Source organism: Hypomesus transpacificus, chromosome 17, assembly GCF_021917145.1.
Source record: "Hypomesus transpacificus isolate Combined female chromosome 17, fHypTra1, whole genome shotgun sequence".
Taxonomy (NCBI): Eukaryota; Metazoa; Chordata; class Actinopteri; order Osmeriformes; family Osmeridae; genus Hypomesus; species Hypomesus transpacificus.
In genome coordinates, this window is record NC_061076.1 from 13,714,701 (window position 1) to 13,740,362 (window position 25,662).

Here is a 25,662-nt window from a genome sequence, read left to right on the forward strand (position 1 = left end):
ACTTTGGATAAGTGTCTGCTAAATAAATACATTAATATGTAGTAATGGGTAAGGACATAAATGACTTGTACTCTAAGATAGGGCTAGGTAGGACTGGGGTCGGGTTTGGTCTGGGCTAAGAGGGGTTAGGACAGTTAGCAGAGAGGATTGTGGGAGCTGGCTTCATCATCATAGTTTACAGACAGGGATGGGCCCTGAGGCGAGCGATGGGATTTCATTTGTGGCACTGCACATATAAAAATATAGCAAATCTTGCTTTTTATTCTATTAACTATAAGATTTTTAGGGATTCTGGCATTCGAATCCCCCTATTTAGGATTTTAGTGTTTGCTTATTTGGTAGCACAATAACCATTAGTTGAAACCTCTCTCCCACCTTTGCTTTGAAAAAGCATAACTTTTGAAATACCGTCAGGAGTAGATTATTTTGCATGTGTTAATTTTTGGGTGTCGGAGAAGAGAACACACCACATTTTACATTTTAAGGGGACTATGTCTTGCCGGCTGAGGTGGATGGAGACCAGTGAAATGGGAACTTGACCTTGTGCTTAGTGAGTCAATTTCTCTCGGGTTCCGTCCGAGCGAGAGATCACTACACCGTGACCTGGAGAGCGAGGACGAGGCAACAGCGGCCGACACACACCCAGGAGGGATGGAACCGACACTTTTTTGTCTCTTTCTCCTGCAGAAACAGGGTACTATTCTACAGACGATTCCTTAGAAGCGTTGTACACCACAGTATGACCAACTTGTTCTTTTGTTTTTGTTTTTTGTTTTTTGGTAATTGAACTCTGTGTGTCAGTAGTTGTGCTGGTGACCCCCTCCTGTGTCTCTCAGAGCCTGGGAGGAAAGAACTTGTTTACCTTGGATGTGGGGAATGGAGGGGGGGAGCGTGAAGGGGTGCAGGGATGGAGCGGGGGGGGGGGTACCATGCCCTACTGCTGTCCTCATTAGTCATTTCTGTGTGGAGTTGTGTATGCATGTGAACCCTTGGGTAAGCTTGAAGTCTTGACCAGAACATTCTGTTTTCTTCTGTGATTGTTTCAGCGACATACACAACGGCGACACCACACACACAATCCTCCACCGTGGTGGGGGTGGTTCCTCACACACATCTAAACCCACGCACACACATACACACACACAGAAATGAACATGCTCATAAACACACACACACTCATATTGCTATTACACTGTATAAAGAACATCAAGAAACTCAACAACTCATGTAACATTTGATTGATTGGACCTGCAAAGCCAAATTGTATCAAATTAAATACCTCAGGATGGTTTTGTGCTTTGGGAGTTCAAACGTGTTTCTTTTTTTTCTTCTTCTTATTTTTTTCTTTTTTTTTTACCGTAGCAACTCTCGACGCATACTCATGCCAAGCGGTCTATGGCGTGATTCATGTTTACCAGTCCAAGGTCTTCCAGTGCTGTCTCTGCCATCAGTTCTGAAACACAATGAACAGAGAGAGAAAGGATTGGAGAGAGGGAGGGAGAGAGAGAAGGGCGTGACGAAGAGGAGGGGTAGCATGATGGGAGGGGGCGGGGGGGGGGCGAGATCTGCGCTCAGTCGAGCGGCTACTCATTGAGCGTGTTGCTCGTAGCTCCAGTACATGCCAAACTGAGCATCCCGTACAAAGTGGAAGACATTATTTATACATACGCAGAACGTGTCTCGGAATGTGTGAGAGCTCCCGTGGACATCGTATGTACTCTCTTCTGATTGGCAGACGACCGCATTTGCTGCTCACCTCGCAGCTGTCTCTCTCCCTGACACACACACACACACACATATACAGTGTACACACATGGTCATATCCTCCTGTTGTTCTATCTCTTTCTTCTGCAGTGACCCTGCAATCCCATTCTTCCTTCTTTCCCGTTCAGCTTACTCAATGTTGACCGATGACAACATTCATCCTTTTTTTTTTCTTTTTTTTTGCATCTAATGAGCATATTTATCATATTAATCTTCCACATGCTGCTTGAGTGAGCTGACAAGTCAGCAATATGCACATGTAAAATATCCAAGCTCCAGAACACTTGCGTTGTAGGATCTCAAACGATTTGTCATTTTTCCAGACCTGTCATTTAAACTGATGCTGTTTTGCATTCACACCCTTGTGACAACAACCCTGCTCTTTTCAATGGCAAAAATGTATTTTAATTACATTTAAATGATAATAATGAGGTGATGGCATGCCACCCCAGATGTAACTCTTTTACTGTTTTCTGTTTTTCTTTTTCTGTTTCGGTTATGTTATGATGTTATGATCACTGATGCTTTGTAACCAGGTGTGAGTATATACCATACATATTGGAGAAAAATTATCTTTGTTGAACACAATGCTGCTGCTGTTTTGGGGAGAAGGTGAAGGCTTGACCCCGGAGCAACCCCATTGGCTGACAAGTCATGATCAGACACGCTCGACCAATGGGGTTGCATGTCAGGGGTTGGGGCAGGACATCCTTGCTCTTCCTCCAATGGCAGGTGAGAATACTGAATCACCAGCTCTGCTTTTCTCTTTTTTCTCCTTCACTTACAGTATAGTCAGGACTTTAACCGGAAAGAAAAAAAAACAACCCTCTTCTTTGAGTCTGCTATCCCTCCAAAGATACAACCTCTTTGTTTTTGTTTGCTGTAAGAATAGTGCTTTTTTTAAATGATAATAATAATTCCTCAAAGACTTTTAAGGAACTATTTTGAATATTAGAACACCTGTATACATCGCTTGTAAATTCATATTCCTATGTCATCATCATGAAGACTTATAAAATGATCAAGAGCAAAACCAATATTTTTTGGTGTGAATTTCACATGATGTGGCAGGAGCCTTCTCTGTACAGTGGCACTGGTTGTTCTCTCTGTAGAGTAGAATAAAACTCACCATTCACAAGGTCTGCTGTCTGTCAGGCTTCCCTCACCTGGGACCCCCCCCCCCCCCCAACCCACCCCCCTCCCCCACCCTTGCTAAAGGGTCTTCTACCTAGGGGAGTGGGGAGCGGGTGTTGGGGGGAGGGTGGGGGGATGGGTTGTTGTGGTGTTGGTGGTATTGTCTTTCACATGTTTCACACAAGGAGTCCGAGGGGGGGGGGGGGGGGGGGGGGCATATAGGCAAGCGGAGAGGTTAGGGTAAAGGGGGTGGAGAAGGGGGAGTGGTTAGGATGGACGGGTGTAGAGAAGGAAGGGGAGTTAGGGTGGAGGGGGGTAGAGAAGGAGCTAGCTAGGGTGACGGGGGGTAGAGAGGGAGGCGACGGGTGAGGGAGGTGGGGCTCCTGGTGAGTATGGTGCATCTGTGGATGTTCTCACCAGGTAAGCTGGGGTTATACTCTGCTGGTCGGAGACGGAGAGAGAGGGGGGAGAGAGCTTATACTTCTGTTGTGAGGGGATACAAACGACTATCGATGTGAGATGTTTGACAGCTACCATATATCATACCCCTACATACACCTGTAGACATCATGTTGATACACGACACACGCAAAGAATGGAAGATATTTCATATGGGTACACATATAACTTGTGTGTGCGCGTGTGCGCGTGTGGTGGTCGTTCCAGTGTCGTTCCCAGTCTGAGCGTTCCCCCCTGCCCCTCCAGGCCCCTGAGGTGCCCACCAGGGAGGGCAGCAGCAGGGGGTACACAGCCTGCATGAGATCAGACACACAGGGAGGAGCTCCCTGAGGGCATCACACACACCACCGCTCAGTCACACACACTCACATATACACACACACACTCTCGCTCACTCACACACAAACTCTCGCTCGGTCACACACACGTACACACACACACACTGGCTCACTCATTCGCTAGTTCAGCCACGCACACATCCCCTCTTACTCCTCAACCCCGACTGCTCAGGAAAAGGACGGACATTCCCCTCGACAGGCTCCCTGAGTACATTCAGCAACAGGTTTGGATGTCAGTGCTCCCGTCCAGCCCTGTTGGAGAGGACTGAGACGACAAGGAGAAGACCAGAGCTGCCAACCAGAGGACGAACCCAAAGCTCCGCTGCTGGGGCCTCTCTGCTTCGCATCCCCATGATTTACAGATCGACCGTGCATGCGTAAGGCGGTTGACAGGATGCCAGCGAGGAATGTGCATGTCAAGGTCACGACCTTGTGACGGAGGTGGAGCAGGGAGGTTCGTCTGAAGTGTTCCGCGTCATAAAGAGTTCTGTCTGTCGCCGTTGCGTGGTCGTAGAGGGACGAGCTGGAGAGGAGACGTTCGGTAGGTATGTGATCTCGTGAGACAGGAAACGTGTCTGAAGGAGGGTTTATTGAGGTATTTTCTACCTGCAGGGGTTCGTCACTGTAACTGCTGTATGTGTCATCAGGACCTTTTTGTATCAGAGCACTATCAGAGAGAAACGATCACGTCCGAACGTGAAACGATCTCGTAAGGACGTGAAACTTTTTTTTGCGTCCGCACGTGATAGTTTCACGTTCTGGACGAGAACGTTTTTTTTCATAGGTCCCTTCAGGGGCTCCGTACATCCCTCTGTGTCTGTACATCTTAAATGACAAATGTCTCAAGAATACTTTTTCATTGCTAAGTCAGGACTATGGTTGCTCACCAGAAAGAGACACACAACACCTTGCATCGAATAGACCATTTTCGTCTACGATAGCTTGCAACGAGCCTGGTTCCTCTCAGAGAACATGGCTCCTGATTTGTCTACTTACTCAAAGGTCACATAACACGTAACATGCGGACTGGTGAAGGCTTCTGGTCTGACTCGGCAGTGGAGAAGGGAAGGGAGGAGGTGGGTCTGCTGGAATGTGTAAATAAACTGACGTGAGGCAAGGGAAATCCATGCAAAATCTGATGAAAGATGTAAAAGAAAAAACAAACAAACTTGTAAATAGGTTAAAGTTTCATTTTTCGAATAAAAGCTTTTTGTGCCACTCTAACATACGTGAATCAGGTGTCAGTAGATGTGTGTTGTTGCTGACACACACACATGCACACACACACACAGTAACAAGTAAACCATAAAAAATAATTAAAAAAAACGTGCATAGTACTACACATGTACGCACACATGCATACACACAACTTCAACCTCAGCCCAGCTGATCCTAATGCAAGCCCCAGAGAAAGGTCACCACCCAGTTTATGGGAGGGCTGAACCATGATTGACAGCTTGTGTAATCCCATCTGATTATGGTGAATAGCAGTAAAAGCAACACATCAGCCTTCCCTCCATTCCCAGCCCCTCCCCAGCCACAAGCTCCAGCCCCAGCCTCTGCCCTATCCCCAACCCCAGCCCCAGATTCTTACTCCAGGCCCTACTTCAATGGAATATTGAAAATAAAATTGCAAATTGATCATTGCAAATAAAAAATGTCAACCCTGGTTGTACTGGTTGGTTATCTATTAGCCTAAGGAATTTGAGTGTGTGTGTGTGTGCGTGTATGTGTGACAATAAGTCATTGTGTGTATGTCAGCTAAATAAAAAAGAGTGAGGGCAGATGAAAGACTGTGGCGAAGAAGAAAAAGGCACTTGTTTATTCTGTCGTTCTCCATTTCCCCCTCAGCCCTCAGAAAATCACCGTGCATTAGTCTGCTCTACCCAGCTCTTCCTTTCTTTGGTTTGAAGGTGTGTGTGTGTGTGTGTGTGTGTGCAGGGGTGGGTGTGTGGGTATACATGTCTGTGGGTTGCTTATGCACGTGTCTGTTCGTATTTCTGCTGAATTTTACTCTTGCAAGCAGTGTCCTTGCTTCAGTCGTGCAGTGGAAATCTCGAAACCTTCTTCACCGTTCACCGACTAAACTCATAATTATTGTGCCCTATTATGCCGGGGAAATCGTCCAGTTGTGCAGATATGAAAACTTGGAATTCCATGCTTCACCTCAGGCATTACTTTTCACCCTCTCGCTCTCTCTCTAGGGTGTCATTGTGTGAAAACGGACCTGACTGTTTAAACGCTCATTGTTGTTTAATAAAAATACGATTTTTTTGTGTTGCAAAAGTTGTGTGTGTGCATGTGTATGCGTTTGTATGCCAGTGTGTGTGCGTGTGTGTTTAGGTCTCTCCATCATTGGACATCTATTGAAAGATGGTGCTCATTTTAATATAAAACTCCACCATGATCATTAGGTCATTGTACATCCAATAATCAGTTTCCTTATTTTATTGAGCACCTGTCTTCCAGGTTATTACTGAGACGCTCGCTGTGATTGGTTGCTGTGCTGCACCGTTGTGTATTAAGGTCACAGTAATGGTTTGGTGATGTCAGAGGACAATTGATTTCCAAGTTTCCAGTGTTTGTGTGTGTCTGTATGTGTGTGTGTGTGTGTCTGTGTGTGTGCATGTGTCAGTTTGTGGGCTCAGAAATAAGGACTGGGCTTATTTTAAACAGGGACTGGAGCAAACCAACAATGTTATAAAGTCTAAATGTAATGACAGGACGTTGACAGAACTTAGCTTACCACCGTGGACTGGTGAACAATATTACACACAAATTCGCTATCTTCTACGTTTTTGTAACTGTGAGTGGAGTGCATGTGTGTGTGTGTAAGGACAGTGGGAGTAATCAGCATCGCTCGTGTGAGGCGTGTCCGTGTTTTTTGTGTGTGTGTTTGTCTACATGTCAGCAGTGTGTTGTAGTAGTGAGTGAGTGTTACTGATATGTGCGAGCATGAGGGATGCTGCTAAGTGTGTGTGTTAGAGCAGGTGGGCCCATGCAGAAAGTCTAATCCAGTGTTTGCCTGTCATCAGCAGGGGATCAGCAGTGAGCCGGTATCCCCGCAGCACCCCATGGAGATAGCGTTGGGTAATCTGCTGTGTCTATGTCTCCACCTGTAGCTACGGAAATAACACAGAGCTAATGAGGCCCAGACGACAAACACCCGGCACATGTCACTATGATGGGGACAATGATAGTCATGAAGAGAGAGAGAGTGTGCGTTGACGGGACCTGGTGTGTGTGTGTGTGTGTGTGTATGTGTGAGTACTGAGGCTTGAAGTGGGCCTCGTCAAAACGAGTCGTAGGGTGCAGCGAAAAGAACTAGAAAGACCCTGACTTCCTCCAATGACTTAGAGGTCATCACAGATGAATGGCCCGTTAGTCCACATGACGAACGACCACTGACCACACCACACAAAAACACACACATTCACACACCAAGACATGAAAGCGTGTGTGATGTTGGACTCCCTAGCATGCATGGTGCGGCCAGCGGAGTGAAGTGTGTGCAGAGTGCGCTACGTGGAGTCTTAAACAGTAAGACTGAGTGGGTGCATTGGAGTATCGATCTGTTGTGCTTGTCTGAACACGCCTCCGTCTAATACCTCCGTGAGCTCCTCTCCCTGTGGACCCGGCTTCAGCACTGGCTACTGATGGGCCCAAACTGACTGGGGAAGCATGGACCTTCTGATAACCTATGACTCTGCCCTAGCAGGCCAGGGGAGTAACAGAAACAAGAGGTCGGTGATAGTTGATGACCGTGGATGTTTGTCCCCCTGCTCTCCTGCCTCCCCAGAGCTGCAGAGGGCACAGCAGTCTTCAAAGGAAAGCAGCTAGCTGACCTCCTGCCTGTTTTATGTCCATGCTCAACTTCACTCCAGGGCCCCCCTCACACCTGGAATCAGTGCTGTCATCCTGTTTTTAGGAGCCTGTTACCGTCTACACTCTTTTAGCCACTGTGTCCAGAAACACACACAGACACACACACACTCCTACACCGAGACATGGGGGTACCGAAGAGGGAAAGGAAGAAAGCTAAAAGCCGAGTTTCATCTGCTTGCAGCAGCAACAGAGTACACAGGGATGACAGACCTGTAGGCATTAAAACTGAACACGCCGTGACGGCGCAGTGTGGAGCAGGTGAGTGTTTGTGTGTTACAGTATGTGTGTGTGTGTGTGTTGTGTGCACTTGTTTGTGTGTGCTTGGTACACAACAGGGTTCACATGTGCATTTTGTTGCCGGCAGAAGGATATGAAGGGGGATTTTACTCAAATGTTTAGCAAAAGGTAACATAAATCCTTAAAATAATTTGAAACAACACCTCCGATGGCTAATCTGAAGGCGATTGGTTGGATCAGGATGGTTGGAACAGAATGGCTGGAAGTTAGGTGGATCCTCCAAAAAGTTGACATTGATATTCCACTGGAACCGAGCTATCTGTGTTGCGAAACAACTCTTAAGGCCCATTTAACACAACATGTTTACAGGGGAGACAACTATTCTTACCTTTAAAATTTCTGTTCATATGAAATGTGAACGGTGGCCCACGGGTGCACACCACAGCGACATTAGCGAAGCAAACAAAAGTTGAAAACACAACAACATTAACACACAACACAACGACATTAACAAAAACGAAACATTTATAAAAACGCTACATTCCAAAAAACTATCTACTACTTGCAACACAACAGCATTGGTTCACACCACCAACATCAGCCGAGAACACAGCAGCATTTGCCGAGAACACCGCAGCACACCGCAGCATTAGCACAAAACACAACGACATTTGCAGAAACGTTGCATTTCAAGTTCACACCAAATCGTTCTCCAGACCACTAGGGGCAGTGCAACGTGGAATTAGTTGGGTTCTCATCAAAATAAAAATGAACTTTTTGACAGTCGGTCAATTTGAAATAATTCATATCAAGAACATCAACCAAGAACACAACTTAAATTCACCAATGAAAGTTGGTTTTATTATATTTTAATTATAATCTTATGTTTTACAAAATGCATGCCCTCTCTTAGTTTCAGTGATGTTGTACTGCGTTATGTTCGATAGCAAACCTCCAAGAGGTACGTAAGCGTGGTCCCGTAGAGTTAATTTACTTCACTTGATTTTATAACAACTGGTAAAACACCACGAACACCCCACTTTGCATGCACTGCCCCTAGTGGTCTGGAGAACGATTTGGTGTGAACTTGAAATGCAGCGTTTCTGCAAATGTCGTTGTGTTTTGTGCTAATGCTGCGGTGTGCTGTTGTGTTCTCGGCTAATGCTGCGGTGTTCTCGGCTGATGTTGGTGGTGTGAACCAATGCTGTTGTGTTGTAAGTAGTAGATCGTTTTTTGGAATGTAGCGTTTTTATAAATGTTTCGTTTTTGTTAATGTCGTTGTGTTGTGTGTTAATGTTGTTTTGTTTTCAACTTTTGTTTGCTTCGCTAATATTGCTGCGGTGTGCACCCGTGGGCCACCGTAAATGTGACCTATAAGCTGTGTTACGTGAACACTTAACAGAACCCCATGAATCACAAGGTGTCTGCCGATTGGTTGACTGAGTTCAGGGGGTTATTGATGAGCTCACGAGTCAACCAACCAGAGGCCTGTGTGTAGAGAGGAAATTAGCCAACCAACAAATCATGTCTAAAGGAATTACAAGCTGCCCTTTTTTCCCATACTCTTAGTTGTTCCTGTCTTGTAAGGGAATTCTAGATATTTTACAAACACACTCAGAAGTTGACTGCCACTACGAGATTTGTGGTAAACTTGAAGTCTATAAGCTTTATTAGACAGTGCAAGCCTTCATACTTACCTTGCCAAGACAATAATCTCCGTCTCTCTCTTTCATACCCATTCATTTATCACCCACTAGTTGCTATGTTTTCTGAATTGTTATTATGAACAATCAAACTGCAGGGCATCTGTGGGCCTGACTAAGGCCAGCGACTCTACACAGGCGACTGTACTGTGAGTGAGCTTGATGTTTGCCAGTTATAGTATAATTAGCAGCATAATCAGATGATATCAGTTTGAATAGCTTGGGTCCTGACATGTCCCAGACCCCCAGATTGGCGCTAACGCTAATACTGGCAAATTAGGAGGTACTCATTCAAGCTAATTGCTAACGTAGGTTAATTGCTGTTGCGACCCCATTGCTCATCAGATAAGGTTAGGGGTCAAGTGTTTTTAGGCTCGCTTTACAAATGTCCTGGTGTGTGGGTGTGTGCATGCGTGCGTGTTTGTGTGTGCTTGTGTGTGTTTATGTGTGTTCGTCTTTGATTAAAAATAAGCTGCTTGATGAAAATGCCCCTTAGGGAGATTGAGGTCTTAATTGGCCTAGTGTGTGTTTCCGTGAGTGTGTGTTTGTGTGTCCCCGTGTGTGTGTGTTTGTCATCATACAGGAAATGAGAGTGACTGACGGCTTTATTAACACAATCAAATTCAGCCTGCAGGAAATGCCTCGTGTATGGTCTGTCTTGAAATGAAATGACTATTGTAGAGTCACCATACACACGCACACACACACAATGAAAGGCTCAGTCCTGTTTACGTAATTGAATAAAAAAACGATTTTGACCAGCTTCCATGGAAAATGCTCTCCAGTTATCATATGAACCATCCTAAGCTGGATCCATATTTTGAAAAAGATGACTGTTAAAAAAGTTATAGCTTTTTCACAGTGAAAGTATTAAGTACCTGTTGTCCCACCGTGGCCCCGGATGAAAGATTAGAGAGAGAAGAAGGAGAATGGGATGGGAAAAAGGATAGAAAATGTGCGCATGTGGGTCTCTGCATATACAGGCATGTGTGTGTTTGTGCGTGTTTGTGCGTGTCTGTGTGTGTCTGTGCATGCTTGTGTGTGTGTGTGTGTTTTGTGTTTCTAGTGTGACTGGATGTGGATCTAGGACGGCTGTTTGTATCATCCCTGCTGACTCCAACAGAAGTGATTTACAGCTATGGAAGAAGACTTATCTGGATATCTGGGTCAGCCATTCACACAGAGGCCTCACTGGAGAAGTTACCATGTAGGCTATAACTATCCCCCCCTTCCTTCTACCGGACACATACATAGAGTACACACGCACACACACATATACAGGCAAAACTCACACACACACACACACACACACAGACAGTACTCTCTCACACACACACACACACACACTCACACATGCAGTACTCTCACACACGCACACACACACACACAGACACACACACACCCGGCACTGTGCTGACATCAGGGTGGAGGCCTTGTTAACCCAGATCGTAATGCTTAGCCATGCTTAGCCATGCACTTACATAATTCAATCAACTTAACAGAGCATCACACAAACTCTGGACTTGCTTGCAGGGATGATACTTTAAGGTACTTTTTGATGTGTGTGTGTGTGTGTGGGGGGGGGGGGGGCAAAGAGTGAGCTAATAGGAGACGCTCTCCTTGGTGGATCTGTAGTGTGTACTCGCGTGTGTGCATGCGTTGTCAGCATTCTGTGACCCTTTTTTCTGTCATGTTTGGTTTCTCTCTCTCCACTAGGTGTGTGTGTGTATTTTTGTGTGTGTGCGTGTCAGAGTACACCAGCAACTCCTAAAACCAAGGACCCCTGCAGGATGTGCCTGTGTGTTTCAGCACCCTGCGTTGCCTTCGTTCATAAACAGATGAGGCACATGACTCCTTCTAAATCAAGAGAGGGAGAGAGGGAGGGATCTGAGAATGGGAAAGAGACAAAGAGAAAGTTCGGGAAATTAGGAATAGGGAGAGCAAGAGATGCAGTAAAGAGATTGAGAGACACACAGAGAGAGAGAGAGAGAGAGAGAGAGAGAGAGAGAGAGAGAGAGTGAGAGTGAAAGAGAGAGAGTGAAAGAGAGAGTGAAAGAGAGTGAAAGAGAGTGAAAGAGAGAGAGAGAGTAAGAACTAAGGAAACTGTGACAAGGAGAGAGAAGAGAGGTTGTGTGGATGTGGTGCTGTGTTCTCCAGGGGGTTGACCTATGTGGCAAGCTGACCAGGAGGGAAAGGCTGACAGGACTGATGGGAGGGAGGGAGACAGGGGGACGAGAAGGGTTCTGACCGCTCCTGTTCTCCTGTTCTGACCTCTACCTCAGCTATACTAACATACTTATCTCCTCATCTCTGTGGCAGTGAGCAGCTGTCTCTCTCTGTCTCTCTCTCTCTTTCTATCTCTTTCTCTGTCTCTCTCTCTCTCTCTCTCTCTCTCTCTCTCTGTCTCTCTCTGTCTCTCTCTGTCTCTCTCTCTCTTTCTCTCTCTTTCTCCCTCTTTCTCTCTCTGTCTTTCTCTCTCTCTCTTTCTGTCTTTTTCTTTCTCCCTCTCTCTTTCTCTCTCTCCCTCTCTCTTTCTCTTTCTCTCTCTTTCTCTGACTCTCTCTTTCTCTCTTTCTTTCTCTTTCTGTGTTGTCACTTGTTGTCACTTTCAGCTCAATATTGCACTATTGCACTAACTGTACCCCACTGTCTTAGGTTAGTATAGGTCTTGTCCAAGGTTAGTATAGGTCTTGTCTTAGGTTGGTATAGATCTATAAGGTTAGTATAGGTCATTATGTGTATTAGAGGTCTAGTATATTGTATATTTCATACTGTTTTGTATATTAAGATGTTTTTTATTAACATTAATTTTTATTTTATTTGAGCTTTTTCATGATGTAATCTGTTCTTATTACTTATGTGTTATGTCATGCCAGGTTGCTTGCGTTGTCTTGTCCCAAGAATTTCAGTACCCAGTCTGACCTTGTGTTGTTCTGTGCACCTAACAATAAAAACTTGAAACGTGTTTATCTGTCTTTCTTTCTGTCTCTCTCCCTCTGTCTTTGTTTTTCACTCAAACACACCTTCATAACCTGACTCGCCAGATGGTTTGTTATACATATCCATCTGGGAAGTAGTCCATGGAAAATGTTTAGAAAAGGGCATACACTTTCAAACAATTCTTGGCAGGTGATTGGATGAACCATCTGTCTGTCACTGTCTATCACAGGCTACATTCAGCCACGCCCATAGCTGCCAGTAGTTTCTTATAGCTCCCTGATTGGTCCAAACCACTGATTCGGGCGCAAACAAACAGCTTGAAGCTTGGCAAGAAGGATTTTCAAGTGGTTGATCTCGCAAATCCAGTTGTCTCACAAGGTTAACTTCAGGCGCGCCAGCGAAACAATTGCTGTTGGTTTTTACACTGAGGAGTTAGTTGATCTGATTCAGCTGGGTCCCACACTTTAACATGGAGCTGCAGTTGTTGGATCTCGTTCATACAACTCTGTTTGTCCCTGTTCTCTCCAGCCATGGGAGACTATGGTTTGGCTGTGGGATTGAGTCAGGGCTTTAGAATGGATCCCTCTGGAGAACAAGGTTCCGTCTCAGAACATATGGAGCTGCTCCTCTGTCAGTCACAGAGGCAGGAAGGACTCATTAGTGGAAGATAGAGGTGTGGGGGACGAGAGGGAGAGAAGAAAAGGGAAAATAGAGAGATGATGAGGGGGAGAAAGTGATAAGGAAAGTCAGAGAAGGAGCCAGGGATAAACAGATGAGAGAGAGGGGGGGGGGATGCAAAGTGGATGGGCAGAGAGAGAAATACGTAGAAAGAAAGAGGGAGATACTGAATGTTGGAGAGAGGAAAAGGAGAAAGGGGGAGCGAGAAAGAGATAGATGGAGAGAGAGAGAGAAAGAGACCGGGAAACAGATGTTCGCCAGAGCGATTACGATCTTTTATATTTAGTTCCCACCGCTTGGTCATGGTCGTAACGCGGTCATCATTTCCTGGTTGATGAGACAAGAACACCCTGCTCATTAGGGCCCTGAGAACAGAGCTTCAATCTTGCTGGAACACACACATCATCACCCAAAACACACTATCACATTCATTGGAGAGTACAGGTCAATGTCCGTGTTTGCAGATAAAGAGGTTGTAGATCCCATGTGCACCACTTTGGAGAAAGGTTCCTGCTAAACGAATAAATCATCTTCGCACAAACACCTCCCAAACGAAAACCTTCCATTTGTGGTGTAGACAGAGTGTGTATGATGACTATACACGCAGCACATTGTCTCCAGGTCATTATTTGAGACCTATTAAATGATGTTGGTCTAGTTACTTTGCCACTATATTGTCCTTTGTTTTCATGGCTGTTGTCCAATTGAGAGGACATCCTGAATTTTGCATTGTCACAAAATGTGAATGACTTGCTATGTAATTCTGGTTAGATTAAGTTATTGATGCAGAACTACATCAAATAAGATATTTTTTTCCTTATATGTTTATTAGCCAAATCCCAAAACATGTGTAGATATTCATTTGAAAAGCCTTTATTTTCCTAATCTCAGGAGGATACATAAGGTTGGGATGTTACCAAGGTGAGCAGGTCATCTATGAGGACTACAGATAGACACAGAGTGACCACCTCACAACCGCAGTCCACTCAAACTTAGACCCTACCAGTGTTGGGGGAAGTTACTCAAACAAGTCATATATTAGTTATTACTTATTACTGTTCAGCAAAAGTAGTGTGATTAAGTTACATTATTATATGGCAACGACGGTACGAGCTTTCTGATTGGCTAATGGGTAGTCATGCCAGCCGCGTATTGCCCTCCTCGCCGGTCAATACGGATCCGTATTGCCCTCTGACGTCAGCTTCAAAATGAGCGATATCGACGAGTCAGCTGCTGAGTTTTACTATCCAGTAGTGATGGGAAGTTCGGTTCTTTTTACTGATTCGGTTCTTTGAATCTCGTTCAGTAAAATGAACGAATCTTTTTTCGAGTCATTTGTTCATTTCGGGGGGGGGGGGGGGGGGGGGGGGGGTTGGGGGCTATACGTCCACTGCACTGTAGGTTAGTGCATGACATGTGCACCAGCAAATACTATTTCAAAATAAATTCCTGCATTAAAATAATGTATCATGAGTTTGTATTGTTTGTTCATGTATTATCACACTAGCATTTAATTATCACGTCAAACAATTACACTGCACTAAACTGTAAGTGTAAATGACTTGAGCGAATATCATTCATTCACGTCTTACTAAAACAGCGGCCACGCGAAAGGGAATAAGGAAACTGTTTCCTCTACTAAAAAATACAATGCGGGTCATGTGAAAAAAGGATCCAAAGACTCGTAGAAAGACGGAGTCGGGGAAGGAACTAATCATTCGTTTCCTCTAGCTACAGAGCCTATGCAGGTCACGTGAAAAATGATCCAAAGACTCGTAGAAAGACCGAGTCGGGAAAGGAACGAATCGTTCGTTTCCTCTAGCTACAGAGCCTATGCAGGTCACGTGAAAAATGATCCAAAGACTCGTAGAAAGACCTAGTCGGGCAACCCAGTCTCATCCCAACTCGTCAAATATTGACGCTTGGGCAGAGCCCTTTGGCGTCACTATACCGACGCCGGGGGATGCCTTTTTCGTCGTTTTTTGACGCCTAGGGACGCCCATGACTTCCATGTTAATATGTTCGGCTTTTCCCGTAGAAAATTGTGAACTATGGCGTCGTATTTTGACGCATTAGGTCTCCCATAGATTTTGATGAGCGGCTTTCGGATTTTTACGAAACGTCACCATAATAAGTCGGGTGATTTCGTAAAAATCCGGCCGATGTGCTTTCAACATGATTTTTTTTGTTATATCCAAGACATAAACGTTATCAATGACATAAACCTTATTTAAGGACATAAAAGTTATTTTTAAAATGGACTGATACCAAATAAACCGATCTAAAAAGGTAGGCCTATATGCATGAAAAAGAAAAGAAAAATAGAATCCATCGGGGGAGGAATATCATTTTATTTTAATCATAATTTTAAGCGCATGGAAGCAATCATGTCAAATGCACTGACAGCAAAACCTATAAATTATCCAACATTATTGTAATTTTATTATTACACACGAGTCGCCTAAAAGTTTGACGCTCAATATCTGGCTGGAACTACTTCTTGTCACCCAAACCTCCGCTCTCTCGTACTGAAAAGGTAAGCTATTATCGATGAGGTAAACGTATATTTAAGATACTATCCTACTATACAGTTTTTTTTAATTGTTTTTAGGTTGGTTTAATGTTATTATGTTTGACGTACATTGCCCGGTGCTTTGCATCACCAATATAAATTAATTGACTTTGTAAACTGCAAAAATAGGCTAATACACTGTGCTAGCTAGTTAGCTAGTCTGACGTTATGTCATGCAAGGTCATGAACCGGTGCACTTTCATTGGACTCAGACCAATGTTTATCTTTGCTGGCGTGGTCCTTTTTACATCTCATAGCTTGCTAGGTATGACATTTATTGTATTGTATTTTTTATCTTTTCTTACTTGCAGCTGAAGTCACGCATTTTCTGGAAACGATATCGATATCCTTATTACCTCACCATATTATTACCTCACCATATCCTTGCCTTACTGCCTATTTTAATAATTTGTCAGGACGTACCTGTGTATACCTGTGTCCACCTACCTCTGTCCACCTGTGTTACGCCCTCCACAGGCTCTGCCTGTCTTTCTGTTTGTCTTTCTGTTTGTCTGTGTTTGTGTGAATCTCCAGGCTCCAGTGATCCAGTCCACCCTACCTGCACAAGATCCACACCTGCGGTCCAGTTTCCCAATAACTTGCGGTGACATACCCTGGTTTGCCCTCCACTCACCGCCAGATCGTTGTTTTTACAACCTGGTACCTACGTTCCTGGCCTCCTTGTACTTCCGAGTCTATTATCTACTATTTGTATTCAAAGTGTTCTAATATTGCACTTTCTTGTGTCCCAAAGAAACATCCCACTCGCCATCTGCCCATTTGTCTGTCTACTCTTTCAACTCAATGATGAGTGATTTGCAGTTGATGGAATTGGAGGATGAGCTCAAGAGTGTAGATACATTTCTTGAACATCTCAAGACAGAAGAGGTAAAGCAGCTTCTGTTTTGTCTATAGTTAACAGTATTCCTTCTTACCAGTTCATATAAGATACATGGAGGCGTATTTAAAAGACATGAATCAGAAGGGTTACACTACTTTAACTGCTTTTTCTGTCAGTAGTCCGAAGGCATTTCCCATATTGGTAAACCTTTCTTAAACCAAGTTGTAATTCTAGACAGAGAAGAACAGACAGAAAACTAAGACCACATCACCAAAGCCTGTTCATTGGAAGAAGAGGGACCACAATGGGGACATTGTTCACCAGCGCCCACGAGCCCTTAGAAAGCAGTCAACATCACAAAGACCAGACGAAGGAAGACATGTTTCTTCTTCACCGCCATTAGACCATGGCCAACACCTAGACCATGGTGAATAATCTTTCGTTCCAAATGCTGTATTTCAACAGTGTGTTGTGGCGATGTTGGAGTTACGATATTATTATTTTTTCTCCTCCCTTTTGAAGATTTGAATATGCGGCAGCTTGAGGACCTTCTACAGGACTCAGAGAACATGGAATCGCAAGATTTTGTTCAGCAGCCACCATTGTCCAGTTGGAGTCAAAGGCAGAAAGAGGTCCAACAATGTTGGCAACAGGCGAGGCCACAGAACCTTGACAATTTACTTTCTGCTGAGAACATCGTACAGATGACATGCAATCACTGTCACGTGAAAGAAGCTGTCATCCGTTGTGGGGAATGTATGCCCTCAGAGTGGTTTTGTGCTGAGTGTGATGGCTCGGTACATAAACACCACACTCTTCACAACAGGCAAACCATCATGGATGGATTTTTCAAATACATCCCACCAACAGAGGCTGTGACACTCTGTGACACTGGAAAATACAGCATTTGTGAACAAGGTTGGCATTTCTTTTACAATTGATTGTCAATTTTCTTAACAGATCATTCTTATATGAAATTGAAATGTGTTATTTAAGTCATTACTCACAACCCAAACATTATTAATTGTATACCTTATGGTTCTTTGCCTTGCAGATTGTTTTCTGCCAACAGCTCTACCTCAAAGGATATGCTCCTGTGACACCGCTGGTGCAGCAGTCTCTGTTGGTAGATCCATCATACTGGTTTGCATAAATGGTAGGATCTTGTTAAACTGTTGAATTTTTTTATATTACTAACACAGACACTGTTCCACCAGGATCTCTTCCATTCCTTTGAGGCTATGAACACAGCAGCTCCAGGAATGTCCAGACAAGCCTTTACAGCAATGTTGGACCAGAGAACAAAGCAATATGGAAGAGTAAGTAAAAAGCAGTTCAAGGTCCACAAGTGGCTGTAGTAGGTAGTACATATTTCAGATTATAGACTGAAGACCTTACCACACAAAATAGTCATTTGCTTCCTTATGGATTTGAAAAGTTGCATACAAAACACAAAACATACAAAGGCAAAGATGTAGTTTATCGTTTTTGAAAGCTGTATTATATTATTTTCTTTAGACTGGCAAAGTGAATGCAGATGCATTTCAGAGAAGTTTTCTGCAATTTGTGTACTGCAACTATGAAGAGAACCAACTTCTTGGAAAGGAGCCATTGGTCTGTCCAGCCTGTAGCCCTGAAATGGTGGCTGTTTCTGTGGATGGCAACAGAAAGTTGTACAGGTTCCAGAAAACAAACCAGTGAGTTCTGTGCACACATTATGAACAGCCAATGTAGTTAATATACAGTATGTCCAGCTGTTAATGACACTGTTAATGTCAATGTTTTTTTTGATAAGTGCTACATAAATAAAAGGTCCTATTACAAAGGTAGTCCATAATACATTGTCTTAAAGGAGTGAAGAGCCAGGGTTCTTCGATGGAGTGTTTTTAGCCCGAGACTCTGAGGTGTCCAGTTTTGTTGAGGAGGTCCGGGGAACTGTCAAGAGTGTACGTTTTACATTATTCTGAACAACATTTATTGGGATTATTTTGTTCTAATTAAAGTTAAAGTAGAAAACACGATTGCCTTCGGAGAAGGGAGTCTATGATCAGGTGGGGATACAGCACTAGATTCTTATCCAGGGGGCACAGTACATTCATATTGCATATTGCTTTATCCTTCAAATGTAAGATAGGTCAGGCAATGACAAAATCTTGACAGTTAAAGTTTGTGTGTTTGCGTGAACAGTCCTGCAATCTAGTGTACTTGAATTAACTATTGTCATGTTCAAATGATTTACTTTGGTAGACCGCAGGAAAAGCGATGTGTGGTGACACCCAATGGAATGCAGCAAGAGAGACTTCAAAGCGGGCCAACAATTTGGATGAAGAAGGTGTGGAATTTGCTGTGTGTAGACATGGATTTCTTCTCAAAGGTTGGTATGGGTCTGATTAAGTAGTAGTAAAAAAATAAAATAATATATATTTATATTATGATCTAAATCTTCTTTCATGTGCATTGTGCTTTTTTTAAAGGTCTGAATATGTATAGAGGAGAAATCTTTGCATATCCAATGTTTCTCCAAAAAGAGTTCCAGAGTGCTACATTTTTGGCCATGGATGTGACCTGCCGATATGTGCCATACTTGACAAAAGTGTCAGAGGCCCTGACGCATCTTCAACCCCTTCAGGAAATGAGGCATTGCTTGTCTGTGATGCATGCCAAAGCCCACAATACAAAATGCGAGGTGATGCTTTTAGCTACTTGACCGTACATTTTAGAGTATGATGTGGCAAACTGAGTGTAAAATGCCATAATAAATGACAATAGCCATACCACAGTGGTCTGGACTGACCCATACAACAACCTAGGAGTGTGTTTAAAGTTTTTCTGTAGCCCCTAAGTGCTGCCCTCTAAAGTTGGTAATCTCAGGATATGCTTCAATAACATGTGTCCACACCGCTTTACACATTATCTTCTTCCTGTAGATTCTGTGGACTGCAAGGAACCAGGAGGGCGCCGGCACCACTCTCGGTGAAGAAGTAGAGCAAGTGAATAGTTTTCTCTCCAGATGTGCCCTTACCACCAAGTATATGGCCAAGTCAGGTTTGTAAGCTTATTTCCCCCTGCCAGCCTGCAAATGTACTTGTTTTACAAAATTGTATTGTGATTTTGTTTTGTTCTTCACAGTAAGAACTGACATGCTGACTGTCCATGCTATGGGGTGGAATGAACGGAAAGAGAATGGCCTCCATATAGCCTTGTCTTCTAGATTCAAGAAGGTGTGTTCACATACTGAAGATGATTAACTTTTTAAAGCAGTTACATATAAACGTAACTTTTACTTATTATACCCAAAATGCATCAGGTTGTTATAGTACCCCCTAGTAGAAATTGTAGTGGTACAGGACCTCTGGTAGTTTTAAAGACCTTAGAGAGTAGAGAAGACTGTGGATGTAGCTGAGAGCCTGAAGACAATGCAGGAGCAGTTGCATTGCTGTGATGACATGCTGAAACAATGGGTTGTTGATGTCAAGCAGTGGGCCAGTAGCAGTAAGAAAAATACTTAATTCATAAACACTCTCAGTCACTTGGTTGTAATATCTGCATATCTGTAGCTTAAATGTTAAAAGTGTATTTATTTTATCTCTAATCAAGGAAGCACAGCACCTGGTCCTGTTGATGCTCAAAGTTTGCAGATCACAATCGAAGCACTCTTTGTGAGCATTTGTCAGAAAAAGCACTACCTTTACAGACAAAATGGTATGTATAGTGTAAACATAACTAATGCAGATAAATCTTAGGCTATACTGATATCTTCATTACCATGGCAGCTCTTTTTATGTACTATTGTTTTTACTGTATTTGCAGATCGCAACAAAAGGCGACAGAAAATAACTCAAAAGATAGCCCAGGAAAAGAAACGGTTGCTGGAAGACATCCAGAGATACAACCAACAGCCTGATGGTGACCCTGTGGACACAGAGTTAGTTGTGCAGAAACTCTCTAACAAAGCTGCAGAGAGCATGATCTGGCCTTGGCAGGAACAGAACACAGGTGTTGCATCAAGATTTAACTTAAGTATGCATATAAAATGTCATCAAATTAGTTTATTAATGTCAAATGTTTTTATTCCTTGACAGACGGTGTGGACATCCTTACAAAGAAGAAGCTCTTTGACCACGTAATGCTTGCCTCACGACTAAAAGAGGAAAAGCAGATCCTTGTGAAGGAGATGCTGCAGCACTGCCAGTACCTCAAGGACTCAGTGGCAAAGGTCCAGACACTGATAGGCACTGTTTTAGTGAGCACACAGACAGGAAGTAAGTGTAAATCAAATGATCTGGCTACATGCATTTTCAAATTTATAGGTCAAACTATTTAAGTGGAAACCAATCCTGCAAGTATAGTCTTCGGTAAATTCATTTCAACATAAATTAACAACATTTCCAGGCTTGCCAAATGGATTAACCGAGGAGGGGTCCAAGGGCCTCATCAGTGCACTAAAAAGAAGACTGCAAGACCTGAGACTCAAACAGCAGACCATAGCAGGCACCTACAGATGCACTCTCAGGGCCGTAACTACCATTGAGGACACCGAGGTCGTGTCCTCGGTATTTTTTTCGTATTTCAGTTTTTTTGTGTGCTTAAATCGTGGTATATAAACTCAAAATAAAGTACACGTGAAACTGACTGCAGGACGATGATCTTGGTCTCCCACAAACCGTAACGTGATTTTATACTTGAAGAGCCGAGTAGCTCAAGAGTTTGGACATACGTGCTGCGCGTCATCAACAAAACGTACTGTCGTTATGGTAAACACAAGTCGGACGCTGATGTTACCGCCATAGACCAGAGCCATAGAAAAAGAATTTGCACAATATTTTTCTATGGCTCTGCCATAGACATACCGCTACTGTTAGTGAATAGCCTATGTTAGTTACAGTCACTGGAAGAGGAGCGCAGCAAACTAAACATGTAGGTTAAGAGAAGTTTAAGTGGCAGATGACTGTGAGAAGAAAGATTCATTTTCATGTGGAAATATTTGTATTGCAGCAACGTACTACTCGGATAAGGAAACATCAAATCAAAGTTTGGTTAACTCCGTCAGTACCGGTTGTCAATCAATTTCCACCGGTTGAATCAACATTCATTTTGCGATTGATATGTCATTGATGTGATTGATTGAAAATGAAATTCAGTGGCAATTGGGAAATATCAAACTGACTCGCTATCGCTCGGTCGATACGTTCCAGCCTCAGTTTGTTATTTCCCGGCATGACCGAACGGTCGAGGTTAGTAAGTAGTTTATTATATGGCAATTTTAGATTCTTTTCATTTTGTAAACGAAAATAAATGGTACCTTTAGGCTAATTGTAGCTAGCTCTCAAGTCTTCTCACGGTGTGTTTCATGTGTTGCCAAGCAGGGCCGTAACTACCATTGAGGACACCGAGGTCGTGTCCTCGGTATTTTTTTTCGTATTTCTGTTTTTTTTTTTGCTTAAATCGTGGTATATAAACTCAAAATAAAGTACACGTGAAACTGACTGCAGGACGATGATCTTGGTCTCCCACAAACCGTAACGTGATTTTATACTTGAAGAGCCGAGTAGCTCAAGAGTTTGGACATATGTGCTGCGCGTCATCAACAAAACGTACTGTCGTTATGGTAATCACCAAACACAAGTCGGACGCTGATGTTTCCGCCATAGACATACCGCTACTGTTAGTGAATAGCCTATGTTAGTTACAGTCACTGGAAGAGGAGCGCAGCAAACTAAACATGTAGGTTAAGAGAAGTTTAAGTGGCAGATGACTGTGAGAAGAAAGATTCATTTTCATGTGGAAATATTGTATTGCAGCAGCGTACTACTCAGATAAGGAAACATCAAATCAAAGTTTGGTTAACTCCGTCAGTACTGTACTGTACCGGTTGTCAATCAATTTCCACCGGTTGAATCAACATTCATTTTGCGATTGATATGATATGTCATTGATGTGATTGATTGAAAATGAAATTCAGTGGCAATTGGGAAATATCAAACTGACTCGCTATCGCTCGGTCGATACGTTCCAGCCTCAGTTTGATATTTCCCGGCATGACCGAACGGTCGAGGTTAGTAAGTAGTTTATTATATGGCAATTTTAGATTCTTTTCATTTTGTAAACGAAAATAAATGGTACCTTTAGGCTAATTGTAGCTAGCTCTTAAGTCTTCTCACGGTGTGTTTCATGTGTTGCCAAGCAACTCATTACTTTTGATAGAAAGCGGACAACATGGTTCTGCTAAAATGGCTTTAATTTCATCACAAAATAACGACACAAGTGATTCAAAGAGTCTGGTCTTCATCCTCACTTTCGATGACAAAGCTTTTCAGCATCATCTGGATAGTAAAACTCAGCAGCTGACTCGTCGATATCGCTCATTTTGAAGCTGACGTCAGAGGGCAATACGGATCCGTATTGACCGGCGAGGAGGGCAACACGCTGGGGTGACTACCCGTTATCCAATCAAAACGCTCGTACCGTCGTTGCCATATAATAATAATTTAAAAAAAATTGTGGTAACTTGCCCTTACTTCATGAGTCCCATAAAGGTCCTTCAAAAAGCCTCAGAATGCCCCATGTTTACCTCAAACTTTCAAAAGCTCCACACCGCCCCATATTCAAATGTCATAATGATGATGTTTTTGCTCCTTAATACTCAATAAGAGAAAATGGCCATATTTAAATAATGTAATTAAAAAAAAATCCGGGGGAGCATGCCCCCGAACCCGCCTAGAAGTTCTGACTCATGACCTCAGTATTTTTTGGGGCCTGCGTACGGCCCTGTTGCCAAGCAACTCATTACTTTTTATAGAAAGCTGACAACATGGTTCTGCTAAAATGGCTTTAATTTCATCACAAAATAACGACACAAGTGATTCAAAGAGTCTGGTCTTCATCCTCACTTTCGATGACAAAGCTTTTCAGCATCATCTGGATAGTAAAACTCAGCAGCTGACTTGTCCATATCGCTCATTTTGAAGCTGACGTCAGAGGGCAATACGGATCCGTATTGACCAGCGAGGAGGGCAATACGCGGCTGGGGTGACTACTCATTATCCAATCAGAACGCTCGTACCGTCGTTGCCATATAATAATAATTTTAAAAAAATTGTGGTAACTTGCCCTTACTTCATGAGTCCCATAAAGGTCCTTCAAAAAGCCTCAGAATGCCCCATGTTTGCCTCAAAATTTCAAAAGCTCCACACCGCCCCATATTCAAAAGTCATAATGATGATGTTTTTGCTCCTTAAGACTCAATAAGAGAAAATGGCCATATTTAAATAATGTAATTTAAAAAAATTCCGGGGGAGCATGCCCCCGAACCCGCCTAGAAGTTCTGACTCATGACCTCAGTATTTTTTGGGCCCTGCGTACGGCCCTGTGCACTCTCAAACCAAGTAACAGGCTGGTGGAAGAGGAGGACAGGGAAATGGAAGAAGACATGGACTGGCAACGTGGCAACAGCTCGGATGATGATAGTGATGAGGAGGAGGATGCAGAGAATTGAATTCAAGTCACTTGGATCTGAATCACTCAGTCACAGCTGTAATCGCCTGAGACCTAACTTGATATACTGTAATGTATACTGTGTGTTCTCTCCCTTTGATCTTTACCTGTAATGGCCCAGGCGAGTCAATTGCAACAAAGGCTGCCTCCAGAGCATGACTGCAGCAGAGCACAGAGCATTATTTGTAAATGAGTGATAGAACATAACACTTAACTTATAACATGGGTGAGTTGGTGACCAAGCTAACGTTTTCGGGTTTTTGTTTTAGATTCACTGTTAGGTAAGGGAGCGTGCTGGCTCCGCCTTCCCATTGCGGGGAGGGCCAGCGGCTCCCAGGTTTTGGTTTTATTTTCACTAACTCAGTCTTGTTTTTCTGTTCAATAAACTTTCGTATTACTTTTTACATACATTGACTTGCGTGGTTGGACTCAATTTATGTTGGCTGGCAGATTGGGCAATTGGGAAATGATGGGGATAAATTATTCATGTATTATTCATCATATATTTATTCATCATATATTTCAATTATCCAGATTGTTTTTGAAAAATTCTGATTTAACTCTGTATAACTCGAGACAACTATCATCTCAATATTTAATATTGATTAGTGACCATTAGTGAAAATCTGAGTCTGGATGAGGTTGAAGTTCTGTGTGTAATATAAGGTGCGTTCGACTTCATGCAGCGCCGGCGTCGCCTGCAGCCCGGCTGACATGACGCAGCCAATGGTATTCTCAGATTCAAGGCAGCCGGCTGTCGACGCCGCCGGCGCTGCATGAAGTCGAATGTACCTATAGACGCATTTTCTGTTGATAGAAATGAGTGGGAATATTTGGCATATAAACCACGCAAATAGGGATCCTCCCAACGGAACCCTGAATTAGCTGAAAGCTACTGATAGCTAACTGTAGTTCTTTAAAACCAACGAGATTCCAAACAATCGTAAAACGAAGTAATCGGATGGTTTCTAATTATGCGAAATTACACATTATGACAAACCAAAAAGGCTAAATATAGCTACCAACAAATCTTGCCATACACCATGATTTAAGTAGCCCTAGCCTACACAAAAGGTGTGTTCGACTTCATGCAGGGCCGGCGGCGCGGACCAGCCAATGGCATTCACTCCTTCAAGTCAGCGAGGCCGGCTGTCGGTGCCGCCGGCGCTGCATGAATTCGAATACACCTAAAGTCAAGGCTAATCCCTCGATGCGTCATCTCATTTAAAATACTACTCCATTGCCAACTAGGGCATTTAATGCTAATATTGATTACCTCTTCAACACCTCCATTATATTATAATCTATTCATACATACTTTGTATGTGATATATCAATTGTTAAGATGTTCTGTTTTCAAACCCTAAACATGTAAACTTTGAAACATGTAGGCCTAGTTGAACTACAAATATGGCGTCGTTCAACATCTCGATTCAGTGTTTAATGGAATACGTTTGTAGTTCTTTTAGTAATTTGTGTTTTACACCAATATCATCTCCAATTTTATATTAGATTTATCAGAAATGTAAAATGTATATGCATTATAGATCAATACGCATTATATATAATCAGCACTACAAAAGTAAACTTTGGAATGTCTTTTTCTCATACTTTTAT

General features: G+C 43.2%; 2 protein-coding genes and 1 long non-coding RNA gene across 3 annotated transcripts; all 3 read left to right on the forward strand.

Annotated features, from left to right (window-relative positions):
• Positions 1-16,329: 16,329 nt before the first annotated feature.
• Positions 16,330-16,599, forward strand: LOC124479373. Its single transcript, XR_006957434.1, has 2 exons — positions 16,330-16,370; positions 16,465-16,599. It is a non-coding gene; the product is annotated as an uncharacterized LOC124479373 (long non-coding RNA).
• An 845-nt stretch (positions 16,600-17,444) lies between these two features.
• On the forward strand, positions 17,445-19,814 carry LOC124479353. The gene is made up of 9 exons (XM_047038083.1): positions 17,445-17,469; positions 17,606-17,677; positions 17,769-17,870; positions 18,070-18,248; positions 18,404-18,497; positions 18,799-18,925; positions 19,026-19,237; positions 19,479-19,596; positions 19,681-19,814. Exons 3-9 carry the CDS (start codon positions 17,793-17,795, stop codon positions 19,797-19,799), a joined length of 927 nt encoding a protein of 308 aa, XP_046894039.1. The 5' UTR covers positions 17,445-17,469; positions 17,606-17,677; positions 17,769-17,792; the 3' UTR covers positions 19,800-19,814.
• A 114-nt stretch (positions 19,815-19,928) lies between these two features.
• On the forward strand, positions 19,929-25,220 carry LOC124479503. Its single transcript, XM_047038271.1, has 6 exons — positions 19,929-20,043; positions 20,149-20,253; positions 20,362-20,547; positions 20,634-20,813; positions 20,944-21,068; positions 25,140-25,220. The coding sequence occupies exons 1-6, from the start codon at positions 19,968-19,970 to the stop codon at positions 25,218-25,220; spliced, it is 753 nt and encodes a 250-aa protein (XP_046894227.1). The 5' UTR covers positions 19,929-19,967.
• The last annotated feature ends 442 nt before the right edge of the window (positions 25,221-25,662 follow it).